This window comes from Callithrix jacchus, chromosome 9 (assembly GCF_049354715.1).
Source record: "Callithrix jacchus isolate 240 chromosome 9, calJac240_pri, whole genome shotgun sequence".
NCBI lineage: Eukaryota > Metazoa > Chordata > Mammalia > Primates > Cebidae > Callithrix > Callithrix jacchus.
Genome location: NC_133510.1, coordinates 95,954,553 through 95,970,805, shown reverse-complemented (window position 1 = coordinate 95,970,805; position 16,253 = coordinate 95,954,553). Strand labels below are relative to the sequence as shown.

General features: G+C 41.7%; 1 protein-coding gene across 6 annotated transcripts in view; it reads left to right on the top strand.

Moving 5' to 3' along the window:
* The window catches only part of LOC100396917 (DNA damage-regulated autophagy modulator protein 1), a 53,809-nt gene that overhangs the window by 23,288 nt on the left and 14,268 nt on the right, over nt 1–16,253 (top strand). For 5 of the 6 annotated variants that reach the window (XM_078337054.1, XM_078337055.1, XM_035257272.3 and 2 more), the window contains exons 4-5: nt 4,476–4,543; nt 8,070–8,212. The exons of the other annotated variant lie outside the window; for it this stretch is intronic. In XM_078337054.1, coding sequence (XP_078193180.1) covers nt 4,476–4,543; nt 8,070–8,212 — 211 coding nt within the window. The remainder of the gene's footprint in view (nt 1–4,475; nt 4,544–8,069; nt 8,213–16,253) is intronic. 6 annotated transcript variants of the gene reach the window in all.

The window sequence follows — 16,253 nt, the reverse complement described above, 5'->3', positions numbered from 1 at the left end:
TGAGAGGTAAGAGTTCTTTCATTTTTATTTTATTTTTTTGAGATAGAGTCTTGCTCTGTCACCCGGGCTGGAGTGCAGAGGCGCAATCTCGGCTCACTGCAACCTCAGCTTCCCAGGTTCAAGTGATTCTCCTGCCTCAGCCTCACAAGTAGCTGAGATTATAGGTGCCCATCACCTATAATCTATTTTTTTTTTTTTTTGTATTTTAGTGATGGCGTTTCACTATGTTGGCCAGACTGGTCTCAAACTCCTGACCTCAAGTGATCTACCTGCCTTGGCCTCCCAGAGTGCTGGGATTACAGGCATGAGGCACCACGCCCAGCCTCTATGAAGCCTTCTCATCACCACATCACCATGCTGGTTCATCTCCATGGCATGCTGGAGGTAGCTGGTATCTGCTCCTGAGCATGGACTGTGTGTTTCTCTTCCAACTTTGTGTTCAGTGACCTGCATTTTGATAGTTCAAATTTTATTTTTATTTATTTTTGTTTTCATTCTTTTGGTAGCCTGAATTTTAACATATTGGGAGTATTTTCACCATGAAAATTGGCAAATGCCACAAACCAGGCACCCTCCAGAGCTGGCTGTTAAGCACTGACCGGCATATATATCAATGTTGGCTCGCTGCCCCCAATCATTCTCCTACTGGCTTAGTTCCTTGCCTGCTGTTAGAGCAGAGTAGAGGCTGAGAAGTCAGGGCGTTAAACATCTGGACTGGGATACGGAATCCTCTGTGAAGCTCTTGAACAAGTTATATAGCCTCTTTAATACCCAGCTTTCTACTTTGTAAAGCGGGGTTGATATACACCCCGCTTGGGGCTGTGAAGGTGAAATGAAATGATGTATGGTAAGCACCTAAGGTGCCTGGTGGGTACAGAGTCAATGCTCAGTAAGTGGAATCTATTAGGTCAGTGTTTTTTTGGCCAGTACCGATAGTCATTCGTTCAACAATACATAGGGAATGGCTATTAGTAAAGTGCTTTTGGTTCCACCTGTATGGTTTTATTTTATTTATTTATTTTAATTTTAGTACCAAGTATTCTGAGCTTCCCTTCACCTGTATGGTGTTTTAAAAATTTGTTTATTTATTTATTTTTGAGACAGGGTCTCACTCTGTCACCTAGGCTGGAGGGTAGTGGCATGATCTCGGCTCACTGTAACCTCTGCTTACTGGGCACAAATGATCTTCCCACCTTAGCCTCCCGAGTAGCTGGGACTACAGGTACATGCCACCATGCCTGGCTCATTTTTGTATTATTTATTTATTTATTGAGACCATGTCTGGAGTGTCTTGTCACCCAGGCTGGAGTGCAATGGCGGCATCTTGGCTCACTGCAACCTCTGTCTCCTGGGTTCAAGCGATTCTCCTGCCTCAGACTTCTGAGTAGCTGGGATTGCAGGCATTTTTGGTATTTTAGTAGAGATGGGGTTTCACCATGTTGGCCAGGCTGGTCTTGAACTGCTAACCTTAAGTGATCTGCCCGCCTCAGCCTCCCAAAGTGCTGGGATTACAGGCATGGGCCACTGTGCCCAGCCAATTTTTGTATTTTTTGTAGAGACAGAGTTTCACCAAGTTGCCTAGGCTAGTTTCAAACTCCTGAGCTCAAGTGATCCACCCTCCTCAGCCTCCCAAAGTGCTGGGATTATGGGTGTGAGCTACCATGCCTGGCCTCCACCCATATGGTTTTAAATGTACAGATAAGCAAGAATGAAACACCACCCTGGAATTCTGAGTTTTCCAATCACCTATTTGATGTCATGTGGACTCTACACCTGGGCCTTTGACATAGTCTCAACTTGCCATCAGTAGACAGGGTCCACAGGTCTGGTCTTCTCTTCTGTCAGAGCACCTAGAGCACCTTCATCCGCCACCTCCCTATCTTCCTAAATATCCTCCTCATGCTTTCATTGCCTTCCCTTTCTCCTCAAACAGGCAAACAACCTTCTTCCCAGCGCACCTCCTCTGCGTTTGCTCCCATGCCTGTGATGTGGCTGTCAGGTTCAGTTATTCTCAGACCTGTGTAACAAGAACTCTAGGATGAGTCACCTGGTGCCTGCTTTTTTTAATAACCTGAGGCCAAGGCAGGAAGGCCTGATTTCCCTGGCAAAGTTAATTGTCTGGCAAAAGTGCTTCCCAGGGTAATGAGCTGCCTCTGCTTTTTCCCCCGTCTTTGGTTCCCTTTCCTGCCTCCGTGCCCATTCAGCATAGCGCTCAGAAGGGCATCTTCCACTTCAGCATTCCTTTAGCGTGAAAAATGGTTATCATGGGAAAAGTGCTAAATTCTAAACCCTTCAGGTTCTTTTTTTTCTTTGAGACTGAGTCTCACTCTGTCACCTGGGCTGGAGGGCAGTGGTGTGATCTCGGCTCACTGCAAACTTTGCCTCTGGGTTCAAGTGATTCTCCTGCCTCAGCCTCCTGAGTAGCTGACATTGCAAGCACCCACTACCACGCCCAGCTAATTTTTGTATTTTTAGTAGAAACAGAGTTTCACCATGTTGGCCAGACTGGTCTTGAACTCCTGAGCTCAGGTTATCTTCCTGCCTCAGCCTCCCAAAGTGCTGGAATTATAGGTGTGAGCCACTGCACCCAGCCTGAATTCTAAACCCTTCAGGTTCTTGCAATTATCAGTGATGTTGAGATTGAATTAATTTGGAATAAAGGCATTTGTTATAAGGGAGGCTATTAACTTCTTCTTTTCTTTCTTTTTCTTTTGAGATGAAGTCTGGGTCTGTTGCCCAGGCCAGTATAATGATACGATCTTGGCACATTGCAACTTCTGCATCCTGGGTTCAAGCGATTCTCCTGCCTCAGTCTACCAAGTAGCTGGGATTGCTGGTGCCTGCCACCATGCTCAACTAATTTTTGTATTTTTTAGTAGAGACAGGGTTTCACTATGTTGGTCAGGCTGGTCTCGAACTCCTGGCCTCAGGTGATCTACCTGCCTCGGCCTCCCAAAGTGCTGGGATTACAGGTGTAAGCCCCCACGCCTGGCCCTATTAACTTCTTTATACTCCAGTTTAAATATGAAGTGTTCGCAAAACTTAAGAAGTTCCTGCTTTCTGCACACACAGGCTCCTTGTGGAATTCTTCAAACGCTTCCAAGTGCATCATTGTCCACGTGATCAGTTTTTCGTTGCTTGAATTTCAGAGCTGTTTACAGATGTAGAAACACTCAAAATGGGTACACGTTGTTTCATGTTGGCAGCTCTTTCGCCATCAGTTTTAAAGTGGGAAAGTTGCTATGTGAGCAGCCTGAAAATGAAAAATAAGTTACAGCTTGGCACTAATAGAAAATAGATCATGTTGGCCAGACGCTCACACCAGCACTTTGGGAGGTTGAGGCAGGAGGATTCCTTGAGCTCAGGACTTCAAAACCAGCCTGGGTAACATAGCAAAACCCTGTCTCTAAAAAATAACAATTAAAAAAAAGAACATGTCGCCAGGTGCGGTGGCTCACGCCTGTTATCGTAGCACTTTGGGAGGCCAAGGTGGGTGGATCACCTAAGGTCGGGAGTTCAAGACCAGCCTGGCCATCATGGAGAAACCCCATCTTTAAAAAAAAAAAAGAAAAGAACATGTCAAACAGTATTTTCCAAGTCATCTAATTAATTAAAAGTCTATACCTGAAAAATGTTTTACAGCAACATTTTTGTTAAAATAATTGACCACAATTAGTATATCCTAGATACCTTATTTCCATAAAGTACTTCTAGAGATCAGTAATATTCCTCAGCTTTTTATCGTAATATTTTCAGCAGATAGTAAAATCTCAGTTATTAAAAAATAATGTGTTTACATAACATCCCAATATTAGAATTTTCAAACATGATTTTATTTTATTTTGAGACCAAGTCTCTCTTTGTCACCCAGGCTGGAATGCAGTGGTGCCCTCTCAGCTCACTATAACCTCTGCCTCCCAAGTTCAAGCGATTTTCCTGTCTCAGCCTCTGGAGTAGCTGGGACTACAGGCACCTGCCACGATGCCTGGCTAATTTTTGGACTTTTTTAGTAGAGGTGGGGTTTTACCATCTTGGCCAGGGTGGTCTTGAACTCCTGACCTCAGGTGATCCTCCCACCTCCACCTCCCAAAGTGCTGGGATTACAGGTGTGAGCCACCATTCCTGGCTTCAAACATGATTTTAGATCAGTTTTTTTTTTCAAGGTAGTCACAATTTACCACTGAGAATGAACACATATCAAGGTTATGGGTTTGATCATTTGAGAAATGTCAACACCAATGAATTTAAACATTTTCTGACTTTTTGCTATAAAATCTCTCATGATATACAAATAAATTTTACATCTTTTAGAGCCAAAATGAAAATACTTTAGAACAAAATCAGGCCAAATTTTTGAAATTCAAAGTGGCTGAACACCTAAAAGAAACACGATAAAAACTTGCCAATTACAAGTCTTCTCAGAGGTCTGGACTGAATTTCTCTCTAATAATTTGGATATTTCTTCTCTTTGCCAGTGATAAAGGAATAATACCTTTAGAGAGTGCTATTTTTACATTTATGTTCAACATCTCTGCATTTCTTGGTAAGTACACAATAATTATTATGAATAATCGAAAAGCTCACAATTCCAAGTGAAGTCAGATGTGTTATTTTTAGTTTGTGTATAATTTTTATTTTATTTTATTTTATTTATTTTTCATGAGCCAGGGTCTCTGTTGTTCAGTCTGGAGTGCAGTGGTGTGATCACAGCTCACCGCAACCTCCACCTCCCGGGATCAGGCAATTCTCCCACCCCAGAGTAGCTGGTACTATAGGCACACACCACCATGCCTAGCTAATTTTTTGTGTTTTTTTGTAGAGATGGGGTTTTGCCATGTAGCCAGGCTGGCCTTGAACTCCTATGTTTAAGTAATCCACCTGCTTTGACCTCTCAAAGTGCTGAAATTATAGGTGTGAGCCACTGCACATGGCCTGGTGTATAACTTTTAAAAAGCACAAGTTTTGCGGCTAGATTTTTGTGCTATTTTGAGAAACTGAAGTGAAAAGATATCCAAAATTATGGCTTTATTAGAGAACTATACTTTAGTAATTTATAACAGGATTTTCTGTAGGTGGTTTTAAATACCAAACTCTGGAATGGATTTTAAGTGCAATTTGGTTTTTAAAAATGTTGATTTATATTCAAGACACTTATGGAAACCAAAGACACCCAGTGCGTAAGCGAAGTTTCTCAAAGTGTGGTCTGAAGGCAACTAGATGCCACACGACTCAGCCAGAACCTTTGGGAGTGTGGGGTCATGACTGTGCCTTCTCAACAAGCACTCCAAGGGACTTGGATTCTCACTAAGTTTGACAACCATTGACAAAGGCACTATCTTACCTGTTAGAGAAAGGGAAAAGGTGAAGCAAGAAATAGTATGATTTTTCTTTTCAGTTCCCCAGATGCACCTGTGATGCAGTTGATAGGATACAACCTCATCATGAGCCAATTAATGTAATGCACAGTAATGACAACTATTGCACAATTAATGTAAGGCTCAGTCTTCTATAAGGCGATCCAAGTATATAGATGTTAGATGCAGGGCTTTTTCTCTTAGTCCTGCTGTAATCTACTCCCATGGAACAATCATGTTTTTGCCAAGGGCCTATCGCATAACCAGCGCTTTCTGTTTCTCTACTGGTACAGGGTGGGAAGGGACAGTGTTGCTAACCCTACTTAGCGACTTGGCATCTTTAGAATTTGTTCTTCCTACTTGGTAGCGGCAAAGTTTCACCGCATCACCCATTTGTAGTCCTCCTAAGGTATTGGAGGTGAGCAAGGGGAAGTAGCAACATGGAGTCTGCCAATTCCAGTGCCCTCTTATACCATCCTTGCCACGAATCCCGACTTGGAAAACAGAGAGATTATTTTATCACAGCAAGTGATAAATATGGCGTTTGCTTCTGAATAAAGCAGAAGGTGACATAAATATAATCATTTAAAATAGTCTGTGTGAGCTAGGTGCAGTGGCTCATGCCTGTGATTCTAGCATTTTGGGAGGCTGAAACAGGAGGATCTATTGAGCCCAAGAGTTCAAGACCAGCCCAAGTGAGATCCCATCTTTACAAAAAATTAAAAAGAAAGAGAGAGAGAAAGAAAGAAAGAAAGAGAAAGAAAGAAGGTAGTGAGATCCCATCTTTACAAAAAATTAAAAAGAAGGAGAGAAAGACAAAGAAAGAAGAAATAAATTAGCTGGGTGTGGTGATGTGTGCCTGTAGTCCCAAATGTCCCAGTGTGTGCCTATAGTCTCAATGTGGTGAGATCCCATCTTTACAAAAAATTAAAAAGAAAGAGAAAAAGAGAGAAAGAAAGAGAAAGAAAGAAAGAAGTAAAGAAAGAAAGAGAAAGTGGGAAGAAATAAATTAGCTGGGTGTGGTGATGTGTGCTTATAGTCCCAACTACTTGGGAGGGTAAGGAGGGAGGATTGCCTGAGCCCAGGAGGTCAAGGCTGCAGTGGCCATGATTGCGGCACTACACTCCCACCCAGTTGACAGAGTGAGACCCTGATGCCAAAAGAAAAAAAAATGTTGTGATAAGTTGTTAGTCTTTAGCCTGCTTTTTAAAAATTCAGGCATATATTATAGCCACCATACTATGTCTTTATACTGTATACTTTCCATGCATGCATGATATCCTTTGCAAGGATGTATTATGATTTATTTAATTAGTCCCCTATTGTTCAACATTTAGGCTATTTCTGGTATTTTGTAGTTACAATGTTGAAGTGAACATCTTTTAAATATATCTTTGCATATTTGTGTTTTTCTATAAATTTGCTAAGTTAAAGGGAATACAAAAAAAATTATAACTATTTATTTATTCAACATTTACAAAGTATGTACTATACGATAGGCTTTTGCTTGTTTATGCTTAGTGTCGAGGTCACAACAGCAAACAAAACAGACAAGACCCCTGCTCTCATGGAAGCTATATTTTATTGCCAAATTACAACAAATGATATTTGGTTAATTGACTCGCAGTTTCGAAAAACATAACCTTACTATCCTCCTCACATCATACACAAGAACCAATTGCAGTTTAGTAAACATGAAAAGCAAAACTATGTGGTAATGAAATTACAGGAGAATATTTTTAAACCTTGGAATAGAAACTTACACAAAACCCAGAAGCATGGACTGATATGAATATATAAAAATTAAAACTTCTGAATGATGGAAAATACAAGAAACATTGGTAAAAGACAAATAGCAGAGCAGAAGAAAATGTGCAATATTTATAACAGATAATAGACTAATGGACACAGTATGTAAAAAGTAACTACAAATTAGAAATAGATGAGTCCAAGAGAAGAATAAAAAGAAAATTGTAAACATGCTTTTCTCAGAAGAAGAAATGCTGAAAATTGCTAAATCTCACTAATCATCAGAGAAATGCAAATTAAACCAACAGGTTACATTTTTTATTTATTAGATTAAAAGGAATAAAAAGGCAAGGGCATGCAACATTGCTCTCAAATTCTGCCAGTGGGAGTCTAAATTGTTAACTGTCCTTGGAGCAATTTGGAGGTGTTTCTAAGCATTTTAATTGTGCATGTTTTTTTTTGACCCAGTAATATAGCTCCTAGGAACCCATCTTTCAGAAACACCTGAAAGTGTGCCCAAAGATTTGTATACAAGGATATTCATTGAATGCTGTTTGTAGCAGGAAAAATGTGGAAACAATGTAGAAATTCATTTTTAGGAGAATAATGAAATAAATATAGTGTCTCATACCATAGAGCATCATGAGACCCCCAAAACAATGAAGTAAACCTGTTTGTACTTACATGAAAAGATCTCTATGCTACATTGTTAAGTAGAAAAAGCAAGTCACTGAATAATGCATGTACTATAATAGCATCTACATGAAAAGGACAACAGCCAAGATGTGTGTGTTTGTGTGTGTGTGTGTGTGTCCATGCTGGGGAGAGAGTAAGATGGAGTCAGGAGGGACAGGTGTGGGAAAGTGGGGAGACTTGTAATCAGTACATGTGATATGAAGCTGCTTCTGTTTTTCATTCTAAAGAAATCAAATTATGAACATTCATCAAAGTTCTCTTCTTTTTCAGCTGCAGCCACAATTTATACAAGATATAAAATAGTAGAGAAGAAGAATCGAACCTACTGTTTCAGCAGTCCTGCTCTTAACTTGGTATCTTTCTTTCTGGGATTGTTGGGATGTATTGGAATGAGCATTGTCGCCAGTTTTCAGGTAAAAGCTGAAGCTTTTCAGTTGTGAGGAGTGGTGGAGTGTATGTGTCTGAGGAGAGTAGCAGGAATGCAAGAGGCACACTATGCCATTATAGCCATTAATGCTTGATGAGTTTACAATAAGTGGGTTAGTCCCTATTTTAGAAACAAACTTTTAACATTTGAAAGTTACGGCAGGGAGCAGTGGCTCACGCCTGTAATCCCAGCACTTTGAGAAGCCAAGGTAGGCGGATCCTGAGGTCAGGAGTTCAAGACCAGCTGGGCCAACATGGTGAAACGCCCTCTCTACTAACAATACAAAATTAGCTGGACAAAAGTGGCACGCACCTGTAATCCCAGCTACTCAGGAGGCTGAGGCAGGAGAATCGCTTGAACACAGGAGGTGGAGGTTGCAGTGAGCTGAGATTGTGCCACTTGCACTCCAGCCTGGGCAACAGAGCAAGACTCCATCTCAAAACAAACAAAATTTGAAAGTCAGTTCTGTACTTGGGAGAAATGGGGTGCACATTTGCATAATTATGTGAGAGTGTGTGATTCAGAAGAGGCCTTGGGCTTTGCATTGCTCCATGTTCTCATAGATGTGGTTTGATGTGTTGGGGGAGCTACCTCAACTACTGTGATGATTTTGTTAAGGGTGTGAAAATATTTGCATGTGTTTACCAATTCTACCATTTAAACTTCTGGTGTTCAAAGAGGAGGCTCTTGGTGACATTTCCTTATCTTGTATGACAGTATGCATTCTGTTTTTCATAACAGCAAACACTTATTGAAATTTTCCTGTGACACATTTATTGAAATATCCCATATTTTAATTCATACAATTATAGTAAAAGCCTTGTAAGATATGCTCTATTATTTTCCCTATTTATCCATGGTGAAATGGAGGCCCAGAGAGGTTAATACTTGCCAAAGATGAGATAAGTAATGCATGGCAGAGGTGGGTTTTTGTTTTTTTGTTTTTTTTTGAGATGGAATTTTGCTCTTGTTACCCAGTCTGGAGTGCAATGGCGCGATCTCGGCTCAGGGCAACCTCCGCCTCCTGGGTTCAGGCAATTCTCCTGCCTCAGCCTCCTGAGTAGCTGGGATTACAGGCACGCGCCACCATGCCCAGCTAATGTTTTGTATTTTTAGTAGAGACGGGGTTTCACCATGTTGACCAGGATTGTCTTGATCTTTTGACCTTGTGATCCACCTGCCTCAGCCTCCCAACGTGCTGGGATTACAGGCTTGAACCACTGCGCCTGGCCTGGGTTTTTGTTTTTGAAATGGAGACTTGCTCTTGTCACCCAGGCTACAGTGCAATGGTACAGTCTTGGCTCACTGCAACCTCCATCTCCTGAGTTTAAGTGATTCTCCTGCCTCAACATCCCAAGTAGCCGAGATTACAGGTGCCCACCACCCCACCTGGCTAATTTTTGTATTTTTTTAGTAGAGATGGGTTTTGCCATGTTGGCCAGACTGTTCTTGATCTCCTGACCTTGTGATCTGCCCACCTCAGTCTCCCAAAGTGCTGGGATTACAGGTGTGAGCCACCACGCCTGGCCCAGAAATGGGCTTTGAATGGAAGTCATCTTTCTAGAGGCTGTGAGAGCTATCTTCAATGCCAAAATGGAGAAATACCTGTGACCCAAAAAAACCAAATACACAATGCACAGTTCTACCATCAGGAAGCACACACACACAAAAATACAAAAAGGAAGACCTAGAATGATATAATTTGTTTAGTGCAGTGTGGTTATGGTTTAATGGAGGCTAGTATAGATATATCATTTTATCCTCTGAATAGCAACATTATAAGAGATATAGATGTCAGTTTTTATTTTATTTTATTTTATTTTTTTTATTAAAAATATGGGTTTTCACCACATTGGTCAGGCAGGTCTTTAACTCCCGACCTCAGGTGAACCGCCCGTCTTGGCCTCCAAAATGCTTGGATTACAGGTGTGAGCCACTATGCCCTGCTAGATGTCAGTTTTTAAACCATTAAAGGGCAGACTTCAAGAAGAAAACTTAGATGGTTAAATAATTTCAACTTTTGATTCTCCTTAAGTCTTCAGTGGTGATTAAATCTTCACACAAACTAGAAATAGAATCTTAACTTCCCAAGGAGCAAAGTGTTTGACTTGTCATTGTTCTGATAACTGTATCTTTACCACTTCCTTGTTCAGTATCCTGTAATTCATCTTTGTCTTACCAGGAGCAAACCAACTTGAGCTGTTAACTCAAGAAGATTTTGAGATGTGAGGGCAAGAAAGAGTGTGACTGCCTCTGGTGGTTTTTCTTTTTTTGTAGAGACAGAGTCTTGCTCTGTTCCCCAGGCTAGAGTGTAGTGGTGCGATCTCAGCTCACTGCAACCTCCACCCTGGGTTCAAGTGATTCTCATGCCTCAGTCTCCTGAGTAGCTGGGATTAGAGGCGCCCACCACCATACTTGGCTAATTTTTGTATTTTTAGTAGAGACAGGATTTCACCATGTTGGCGAGGCTGGTCTCAAACTCCTGACCTCAAGCGATCCACCTGCCTTGGCCTCCCAAAGTGTTGGGATTGCAGGCATGAGCCACTGTGCCTGGCCATGGGGATTTTTCTTGAGTTGCAATAAATCACATTTTTTCTCAAACAGGTGGGTGAGATGGCTACTTTTTGGTGTGTCCTCACTAACTTCTGTCAATACTTTATTTTCCCTCACAAAGTTTTCTATTTGAAATTCTGTCATTTGTGGCCACATGGATGAACATGGAGGACCTTATGCTAAGTGAAATAAACCAGTCACAGAGGGACAAATACCGAGTGCTCTCACTTACATGTGGAACCTATGAAAGTCAAGCTCACAGACGGGGAGACTAGAATGGTGTCACAGGAGTGAAGGGGAGGATGAGAAGTGGGGAGATATTGGTCAAAGGGTACCAAGCTTCAGTTAGAATAAATTAATAATTCTGGAGATCTATTATTGTACAGCCTGGCGACTATAGTTAATAATAATGTTTTGTATGTTTCAAAATTGCTAAAACAGTAGGTTTTAAATGTTCTCATCACAAAAAAAAGAATATGTGAGGTGATAGATATTTTAATTACATTGATTTAATCATTTCACAATGTAAACATACATAAAAATATTTACAGCCAGGCGTGGTGGCTCATGCCTGCAATCCCAGCACTGAGGGAAGCCCAGGCAGGAGGATTGCATTAGCCCAGGAGTTTGAGACTAGTCTGGGTAACATAGGGCTACACAGGGAGGCTGTTCCTCTGGAAACACACACACACATGCATGCACGCATGCACGCATCCCTACAAGCCTCATAAATACAATTATTATGTTTTGAGACGAAGTCTTGCTCTGTTGTCCAGGCTGGAGTGCAGTGGCTCACTCCAACCTCTGCCTCCCAGGTTCAAGCAATTCTCCTTGCCTCAGCCTCCTGAGTAGCTGGGATTACAGGCACCTGCCAATATTCCTGGCTAATTCCTTTATTTTTTAGTAGAGATGGCATTTTGCCATGTCATCCAGGCATGTCTTGAACTCCTGACCTCAGGTGATCTGCCCCTCCACCCACCGCCCCCAGCCTCCAGAAGTGTTGGGAGGCATGAGCCACTGTCCCTGGCCTATAAACAATTATTATTTGTCAATTAAAAATACAACTTTTAAAAGTTTCCTTTTTAGAAAAGAAAAGTTCTGAGGTTTAACCCTGTCAGTATTCACATATTCTTTTTTGTTGTTACTACCTTTTAAATTAACAAGAGAGTTTCTAAAAGGCAGTCCAAGAAGAGTGCCGGGTTTTAACTTTATCAAAAATTCATGTCTGATGTAAAAATCATTTCCCTGCTTTTTTGATTGACTGATTGATTGATTGGTAAACGGTCTCACTCTGTCACCTAGGCTGGACTGCAATAGCACAATCATAGCTCGGTGTAACCTTGAACTCTTAGACTCAACCTTGAACTCCTCCTGTCTCAGTCTCTTGAGTAGCTGAGACTACAGGTGCACCATTATGCCCAGATAATTTTTATTTTTACTTTTGTAAAGATGGGGTCTTGCTATCTTTCTGAGGCTGGTCTTTTTTTTTTTCAATTTAAATGTTGATATTTTATTTTATTTTATTGCATTTTAGGTTTTGAGGTACATGTGAAGAACATGCAAGATAGTTGCATAGGTACACACGTGGCAGTGTGATTTGCTGCTTTCCTCCCCATTGCCTATATCTGGCATTTCTCCCCATGCTCTCTCTCCCCAACTCCCCACACGCCACTGTCCCTCCCCTATTTCCCACCAACAGACCCCAGTGTGTAGTGCTCTCACAGGAACCCTGTGTCCACGTGTTCTCATTGTTCAACACCCGCCTACGAGTGAAAACATTTGGTGTTTGATTTTCTGTTCTTGTGTCAGTTTGCTGAGAATGATGGTTTCCAGGTTCATCCATGTCCCTACAAAGGACACGAACTCATCGTTTTTGATGGCTGCATAATATTCCATGGTGTATATGTGCCACATTTTCCCTGTTCAGTCTATCATTGATAGGCATTTGGGTTGGTTCCAGGTCTTTGCTATTGTAAACAGTGCTGCAATGAACATTCATGTGCATGTGTCCTTATAGTAGAATGATTTATAATCCTTTGGATATATACCCAGTAATGGGATTTCTGGGTCAAATGGAATTTCATTTCTAGGTTCTTGAGGAATCGCCACACTGTCTTCCACAATGGTTGAACTAATTTACACTCCCACCAGCAGTTTAAAAGTGTTCCTATTTCTCCACATCCTCTCCAGCATCTGTCATCTCCAGATTTTTTAATGATCGCCATTCTAACTGGCGTGAGATGGTATCTCAATGTAGTTTTGATTTGCATTTCTCTAATGACCCGTGATGATGAGCATTTTTTCATATGTTTGTTGGCCTCATGTATGTCTTCTTTTGTAAAGTGTCTGTTCATATCCTTTGCCCACTTTTGAATGGGCTTCTTTGTTATTTTCTTGTAAATCTGTTTTAGTTCTTTGTAAATTCTGGCTATCAGCCCTTTGTCAGATGGGTAAACTGCAAACATTTTTTCCCATTTCTGTTTGTTGCCGATTCACTCTAATAACGGTTTCTTTTGCCGTGCAGAAGCTGAGGAGTTTGATTAGGTCCCATTTGTCTATTTTGGCTTTTGTTACCAATGCTTTTAGTGTTTTGGTCATGAAGTCCTTGCCTACTCCTATGTCCTGAATGATTTTGCCTAGATTGTCTTCTAGGGTTTTTATGGTGTTAGGTCTTATGTTTACGTCTTGAATCCATCTGGAGTTAAGTTTAGTGTAAGGTGTCAGGAAGGGGTCCAGTTTCTGCTTTCTGCACATGGCTAGCCAGTTTTCCCAGCACCATTTATTAAACAGGGAATCCTTTCCCCATTGCTTGTTCTTGTCAGGTTTGTCAAAGATTGGATGGTTGTAGATATGTTGTGTATTCTCTGAGGCCTCTGTTCTGTTCCATTGTTCTATCTCTCTGTTTTGGTACCAATACCATGCTGTTTTGATTACTGTAGCCTTCTAGTATAGTTTGAAGTCCAGTAGTGTGATGCCTTCCACTTTATTCTTTTTGCTTAGAATTGACTTGGCTATGCGTGCTCTCTTTTGGTTCTATATGAAGTTTAAGGTGGTTTTTTCCAGTTCTGTGAAGAAGGTCATTGGTAGCTTGATGGGGATAGTGTTGAATCTGTAAATTACTTTGGGCAGTATGGCCATTTTCATGATATTGATTCTTCCTAACCATGAACATGGAATGTTTCTCCATCTGTTTGTATCCTCTCTTATTTTGTTGAGCAGTGGTTTGTAGTTCTTCTTGAAGAGGTCCTTTATGTTCCTTGTTAGTTGTATTCCTAGGTATTTTATTCTCTTTGTAGCAATTGTGAATGGCAGTTCATTATTGATTTGGCTCTCTTTAAGTCTGTTATTGGTGTATAGGAATGCTTGTGATTTTTGCACCTTGACTTTGTATCCTGAGACTTTGCTGAAGTTGCTTATCAGTTTCAGGGGATTTGGGGCTGAGACGATGGGGTCTTCTAGATATACAATTATGTTGTCTGCAAATAGAGACAATTTGACTTCCTTCTTTCCTATTTGAATACCCTTTATTTTTTTTCTTGCCTGATTGTTCTGGCTAGAACTTCCAGTATGATATTGAATAGGAGTGGTGAGAGAGGGCTGAGGCTGGTCTTAAACTCTTGGCCTCATGTGATCCTCCCATATCTGCCTCCCAAAGTGTTGGAATTGAAAACACAAGCCACCATGCCCTGTCCTATTTTATTTTTCATATATAACTTACCTGAATCTATATGCCCATGCTAGGAATCTTATTATTTATTTGTATTTGTATTTGTATTTTTTTTTTTTGAGTTGGAGTTTCGCTCTTGTTACCCAGGCTGGAGTGCAGTGGCGCAATCTCAGCTCACCACAACCTCCACCTCTTGGATTCAAGCAATTCTTCTGCCTCCGCCTCTTGAGTAGCTGGGACTATAGGTGTGCGCCACTATGCCCAGCTAATTTTGGTATTTTTAGTAGAGACGGGGTTTCACCTTGTTGACCAGGATGGTCTCGATCTCTTGACCTCGTGATCCTCCCGCCTCAGCCTCTCAAAGTGCTGGGATTACAGGCATAAGCCACCGCGCCCGACCTGTATTTGTATTTTTACCTTTATTTTCTGAGACAGCGTCTTGATCTGTTGCCCAGGCTGGAGTGCCATGGTGCGATCATGGCTCACTGCATCTCTGCCTTGTGGGCTCGAGCAGTCCTCCCACCTTAGCCTCCTGAGTAGCTGAAACTACAGGTGCATGCCACCACAGCCAGCTAATTTATATATTTTTAGTAGAGACTGTCTTGCCATGTTGCCCAGGTTGGTCTTGAACTCCTGAGCTCAAGTGATATTGCTGCCTCAGCCTCCCAAAGTGATAACATAGCAGGCATGAGCCACTGTGTTTAATTTATTTTTTATTATATTTTTTGAGCGAGTGTCTCTCACTCTGTTGCCCAGGTTAAAGTACAGTGGTGCCATCATGGCTCACTGCAGACTTTGTCTCCCGAACTTGAGTGATTCTCCCACCTCAGCCTTCCACGTAGCTGGGACTACAGGCATGCACCTTCATGCCCAGCTGATTTATTTATTTGAGACGGAGTCTCTCTCTGTTGCCCAGACTGGAGAGCAGTGGCACAATCTTGGCTCACTGCAGTCTTCATTTCCCGGGTTCTAGCCATTCTCCTGCCTCAGCCCTCTGAGTAGCTGGGATTACAGCCATGTGCCACCATGCCTGGCTAATTTTTGTATTTTTAGCAGAGATGGGGTTTCACCATGTTTCCCAGGCTGGTCTCAAACTCCTGACCTCATAATCCACATGTGTTGGCCTCTGAAAGTGCTGGGATTACAAGCATTAGCCACCATGCCCAGCCATGATTTTTAAAATTTTAGTGGAGATGAGTACTTGCTATGTTGCCCAAGCTGCTCTCAAACTCCTGAACTCAAGCAGTCTTCCTGCCTTGGTCTCCCAAAGTGCTGGGATTACAGGCTTGAGCTACTGCACCTGGCCCATGCTAGGTATCTTAGGTATACAGAAACTATACGATGTGTTGCAGAGTGTCCATGTGGTCATATTTGAATATAACAGAAATCATGTAATGAATTTCTCCCCTATTGCTAGGTTTGATACTTGAAAATATATTTCCTTAGAAATAAGTTAAAAGGTCTTTTTTCTGCATCTTCCTTTCTTATGTGGAGAATGGCAATTTAATATCAGTTCATTTGTGCTCCAGGTTGAGGCTGAACTGTCTGGATGGCAAACACTGTGGTGCTAGGGGGAGCCAAGGTTGCCTAGGTCAGAGGAAAGCTGGGGGAAGAGCATGTTCATGGTGAGCTGGGGCCAAGGGGTGCTGTGGCCAAAACCAGGCTCTCCTGCACAGCACTTTAACTTGCCCTTAGCAAAACTTGCATTTTCAGATTTAAGCCAAGACCCAGTGGTTCCATCTAAATGCTCTTCTACTGGAAGGATGGTGCCCAGTGCACATTTGAAGGAGCTGAGGCTGGGCATGGA